At 38.7% G+C, this 5704-nt stretch overlaps 1 protein-coding gene across 1 annotated transcript; it reads right to left on the bottom strand.

Moving 5' to 3' along the window:
* Positions 1-587: 587 nt before the first annotated feature.
* On the bottom strand, positions 588-5477 carry LOC149224786 (MACPF domain-containing protein At4g24290-like). Its single transcript, XM_089386258.1, has 8 exons — positions 5096-5477; positions 4609-4928; positions 4061-4299; positions 3474-3675; positions 3264-3344; positions 2838-3021; positions 1731-1897; positions 588-1460 (listed from the first exon to the last, which is right to left on the bottom strand). Exons 2-8 carry the CDS (start codon positions 4867-4869, stop codon positions 741-743), a joined length of 1854 nt encoding a protein of 617 aa, XP_089242384.1. The 5' UTR covers positions 4870-4928; positions 5096-5477; the 3' UTR covers positions 588-740.
* Between the last annotated feature and the right edge of the window lie 227 nt (positions 5478-5704).

The following is a 5704-nucleotide window of genomic DNA, read 5'->3' as shown; positions in this document are numbered from 1 at the left end:
TAATTTTCTGTTAAGGTGTGAATCGTGAGAGCCAACCAGAGGTTTGAACAGTGATTCACTGATTGATATTGTGGTGTGAGGAGTATTCAAGTTAATAGTTGGGGTGAACTCCCAATGATACTACAATAAGATATTAAATGTGTTGTCAAATGCACATGCTTATATCAAAATACAGTGTTTCTTATCTGGTTATTCTCACTAACCATGTCTGAATAATCATTATCATAGTAGCAGATCCTGATGAACTCTGGAAATACACCAATAGATGTGTTAACATGTGAGTTCCATGCTGTCTCTTCCGTCCCGCAGAATCCCTTAAGGCTTAAAATGCAGCTCGTTCAGAACAGGTCTATTCCTGGGCACTAACAGTTTGTTTAAGCCCTGTATCTTGTCCTTACATTTGACTTGTAAACAGAAAGTAGTTGTACTATTATAGTCTTGTCATATTAAAATGTCAGAAGAGATGTACTTTGATTAAGTGCCTTCCTGTTTTCAATGAAAGTGTCTCAAAAATAATTCTTCAGCTTTACATGAAAAACCTGGTATATAGCATTTGAATTATACTTATGAATACTCTCACTTCTACGTTACACTAAAAAACTGATCATGTAGAATTTGTCAAGATTATACATGAAAATTTAAAAGAATCGAGAGCTATCTTGAATAGGAATATTTACAGCTATTTGCTTGTACTTCTATGGATGAGGATAGGAAGTGAATTTGGAATAAAAGCAATCCCCCTATAGTCTTCCACAAGAAGTAGGTGATCTATCACTGCAATAATTCAAAAGAGAAAACTTGACCTGTAATGATATTTTGCCTCTGTCAATATCCAGTTTGGCTGCAGTCACTAGCCAATGCCCAGGCATGTCCTGAGGTCCCCTGCTAACTTCAGCAGTGTCTACAAATTTTAGAAGCTTCTGAGATCTTACAGGAACAGGTGGACCATCAGGATAAATACCTGAGTTCAGCACAACTGGGACTGGCTTTGGTGGGGGTGTTGAAGTAGAAAAAGTGGAGCTGAGTGTTGAAAGGAATCCTGATCTCTGTGAAACAGCGGGTGCATGGCCCCAAACAGACTTCTGAATGCTACAATTTGGTAGCCTAGTGAAAAGCAACCTCAGATGCAAAACACTTTTAGCCCAGCCACCTCTCACTTGAAGTTGTGCACCAGTCACAACAAAGACACCACCTGCTCCTTGATCCCAGCTAGGGTCATATTTGATACCAACTGTGCATACATGCGAGTAGCTTTTCCACTGAACAGGCTCAAAGAACTTGCTGTCCCCCTCGTCTGATCCTTTCCACCTTGATGGCTCAGTAAAAACAGTTTCATCCCAGAATGGCTGAAGAACCCGTGGGAGACTAGAAAGATGTTGGACATGTATAGCCAACCGGTTACACTTTTTTCCCTCAAGATACAACCGTAACCCAATTACAGGTCTTCTACTCACACAAACCTGTATATAATGATACAAGCCACTTGAAAAGTTTAGAACTGCAAACTTAGGTGTGTGAACCAGGAGCATTCTTAAAATGCTGTGCATTCTCTCTCATAGGCACTATTATAATGGAATTTAATAATGCTTTTCATAAAATCATTATGCAATATATTATCTAACTCGATTTACCAGAAAGGCCAAGGATGGACTTCCAATGTGACATCTTAAGTGTGAAACTAGAAATGAGTTTTGTCATTTCAGATGAATTAAGAGATAAAAAGGAGATACCTGAATTGTGCGAACATAAAGTTTGGGGCCCATAAAGCTGAACTGCAATGAAGGACAGGATATTCTCTTTGTAGAAGGTCCAAGTGGTAACTCATTGTAAACAGGGGCCCATTGCCGAGGAACTTGGAATTCCAAGAAATATTGCAATTCATCTATGGATGGTTTGTCTGCAGAAGAACATAAAGATTAAAAATAAAATAAACTCAAATAAGTCGGACATCACATTCTTCTTGTACGTAATCCGTATCATGTATAAGTTAGATTTATACACAGTACATATTTGTCCATGAGAGTCAACCCTATAGCAGAAGAAATGTACAAAATAGAATGTATGTTGATCATGGAAGTATTAAACTTTGAGCATATATTTAAATTGGTAAGGCAAAGAACCATAAAATGAAGAGTCTGTTAGAGGCAATCAATGGTACTATCAAATTCATTTGACCTCAAAACGAATAAATGGGAATGAGTGACAATATTGCAGTCACCAAATCTGGTTGCATGGCTCTATTATATTCAAAGGATGGTAAAATCTTCATGACCCCGATTTCGTGTTCTAATGGTTAGGCAAACATTGAAAACATTTCCTGTAACCTGATTAGATGTTATGGAAGTTGTTAGTTGCTTGTTTATTTAACAAGGTTCTCAAATTCATGGCATGCTGCAATTACTACATGGTGATCCTCAATTCGGAGCAAATTCTGATTTGAAAAGTTCCTCCCATAGCTAAAACAAACAAGGTTGGCCAACAAACATAAAAAAAAAAGTATTACGTATATACTGATATTTTCCATCATTCTTGAGAAAATAATAGTTAGTCTATAACAAATAATCTTCAAAAGGATAGCTATCCCCTGATCTCATTTGTACACAGCCATAATTCCTGCCATCTGTATGAGCTGTCATGCAGAGAGTGGGGTTCAGATGATTGGGGCAGAGCTTTGATTTTTTCTAAGGTCTGCAATAGGCTTTTGATACACATGCCTGCAGGGGCTATATTTCACTCTATTCTGTTTCTGTTTCTTTACAAAAACATTTAATTCCTATCCTTATTTTATAATCCAAAGTTCAAAATCCATATGCTTAAATTACTCAAACAGCACTTACAACGAAGGTATAGATTGATAGCATGACTTAAGAAACCGCTGCCAACAACCCCTGTCAAAAGGGATGTAATTGGAACTAGTGAGAAAAGTATTGCATCTGGACGCTCGGATACAGTATGAAGCCAGTCACGGTGATTGCGTAAATCTATAATTCCACCCCTTTTAGAGCAAAAGATTGTCAATCCCTGCAACATTTGTATCGAGTTCAGTACGAAAACATTGATGCCAATCACATTCGTTCATATAACTGCTCTCCTCAATTTATTCTCATTAACTGGTTGCACAGGAAGCAAAAATTTCGAGCTTGGGCATGTTCTACTGCAAAACAGCATGGTTTCCATCTATAATCCAGCAAAGATTCTACATAAAGCACCTTAAAATCATGATCATAATTGAATGGAACATACAAAGGGAACCTGTTACTTACATCCTTGCTGGACGTGGAAGAAAAGCTGCCCACATGCACAGGATTTGTAGATCGTAAAATGTTGCTAAAAACCTCTGGAACCTGAATGTTGAATATTTTATAATCATTGAGGATGCAACCATCTTATGTGGGGTTTGATAGAAAACAATTAATGAGTGGAACATCAGAAAAGCAATGGGTGGAACTCAGGAACACATTCAGAAACGTTACCTTCTGTCTGCTTTCTCTCTTATTATTACGGAAGGGCGAAAGGCTACGGCCATCTGAAAATATTTGATCTCCCAGGTTTTCCAGATGATTTTTAAGTTCAGCAGGTGAAATACTGGAGGAATGATTCTGCCTTACAAACACCAGATCCTGACCTCCAATTGCCACGGACACAATAATGTGTGTCCCGAAAGTTTCAATAAACCTACAGGAGAAAACACACATATTTTCTTCATTCAAAACTACCTTGTTGAACAGACTCTAACGCTATCTATTTTTCTATATTGTGATCAACAACAATCTGTGCGATCCTCTAGGCACCAGGAAAAACTTCACAGCTATCTTTTATCAAATGGGCACCTTCAAAATAAAATTCCAAAATTCGGATTTTCGGACAAAATCCTCTGCTCCAAAATATATAAAAGATGTTAAGATTTAATTCATATAGGCGACAAAACACTGGGTTTTATTTGGTTTGACCATTTCAAAACAAAAGCCTCCTTAAGCAACTAATTGTTTTCTTTTAACTCATAATTATTTGGACAACAAAAGCATTGGAATCAGAAGGAAATAAGAGTGGAACCACAAACCTGGCAAGTGCCGCAGGATCCCAATTAGAAGGAACGGCCGATTTGACGCCTTCCTTGAGGATGAGTGGCGTCTTTGTAAGGTGTAGATGGTATAGGGAAATAAAGTAGCCATCAAAGGCCAGGTGTTTGGTTTCTGTGGCATCTTGCAACCAGGACCCACTGAAATCAAACAGAGCATTGAAGTTGCCAGAGGGGATCTTCCCTTGTAGAGAGGACCTCTGATTGAATAGCTCAGACATCTGTTCATTAAACATTCAAGAAACATTATTGTAACGTTTTCCCCCTTTCAAGATAATTAGAAAAAAAGTTGCAGCCATAAACTGCGACTTGGGTTTTTGTAATTCTGTAACTCACGTTTTCCCAAAATAACTAGAGGAGCTGGGTAGCGTTCAGAGTTGGATAGATGCCATTTGGGCACTTTAATCTTTTTTTATGGACTTTCAAATTTGGGCTATTTGGGAGGTATATTTTCATCTGGATGTCAAAATCTGAACTTAAAAAAGGGGATTTCTGATAAAGATGAACGGCTTTTAGCAGAGATAGGGTACCTGATTGAATTCCAAAATATCAGACTTAAATCTGGTACGTTCTCCCTTGTCACACTTAATGTCTGTCGACACATTTCGTATCAAAGGGCCTCCAGGAATCACAATATCTTGCTTCCGCTCCTCCTCCAAAACTACCAGTCGACTCCTTGAATTGCCCTTGCAGAACTTAAGCCTGAAATCATTAGTGAAATCAAAGCCTCGCCCTAGAGCCTCCACAGCTTGCACTGCAGTTCTCTCTGAATCTTCCATTGTTTGTCCCATGATTCAATCAAGCCTGAAAAACTGCAAACACGTCTCGTGTCCCATCACATCCAATTCATCTGTAATGGCAAGCACCTTAAACCCCAGAATCAGAATTCACACCATATCAAATCCATTATCCTTCAATTCCCCTGCCCCCTAACTCAATTCTCAACAAACCCACCAACAAATTTATTCAGAAACAAACAAACATCTATTACTTCTTGCATACTCTGCACCGAACTACCTTGATTGTTCATAAATCCCTTCAACCCTATAACGCCAATATACCCACGCACTTCTTTGCTGAACCAGATTTAGTCAAACCCGACGAAAACTCCAACAATTTCACGCGTTCTCCGCCGCCAATTACCCATGCTTCTAATAAATTCTTCAGAACCAATCCGAATTTGTAATGAATTCTATAAACCCAAACACAATCTTCCGTCCATACTCTATAGTCCAAGCCCAATAAGAATCTGTGATAAACACTATAAACCCAACAAGCCTTCATTAAATTACATCCTCCTTAATGCGGGAATGCACAAATTCCTGAAGTTAGATCGGACAGACAGCTCCACCATTGACTAAAGTCAAGCCCACTAGCTAAAATTGGAAGGGTCCGTTCCGCTGCTTTTAGCAAAAGTCCACAATTTATAAATAAAACGAATCGGCGACCGGCGGATCGGGATCCCCAGTAGCAGTTACTTGTCTTGTTTGACTGGCCACTGCCTTGCGCCCCCCAATCTTTACCGGTTCAGAGTTGACTTTGGGACAAGAGTGAGAGATTATCTTGCTGTGTCCTTTTTCTTTTAACCGTTCAAATATTCTATAAGTGTTTCACATGCTTTTAATT

Source organism: Pinus tabuliformis, chromosome Q (genome assembly GCF_031772625.1).
Source record: "Pinus tabuliformis cultivar Carrire ecotype Pingquan chromosome Q, CPIR1, whole genome shotgun sequence".
Lineage (NCBI taxonomy): Eukaryota > Viridiplantae > Streptophyta > Pinopsida > Pinales > Pinaceae > Pinus > Pinus tabuliformis.
This window is presented reverse-complemented; position numbering and strand designations above follow the sequence as displayed.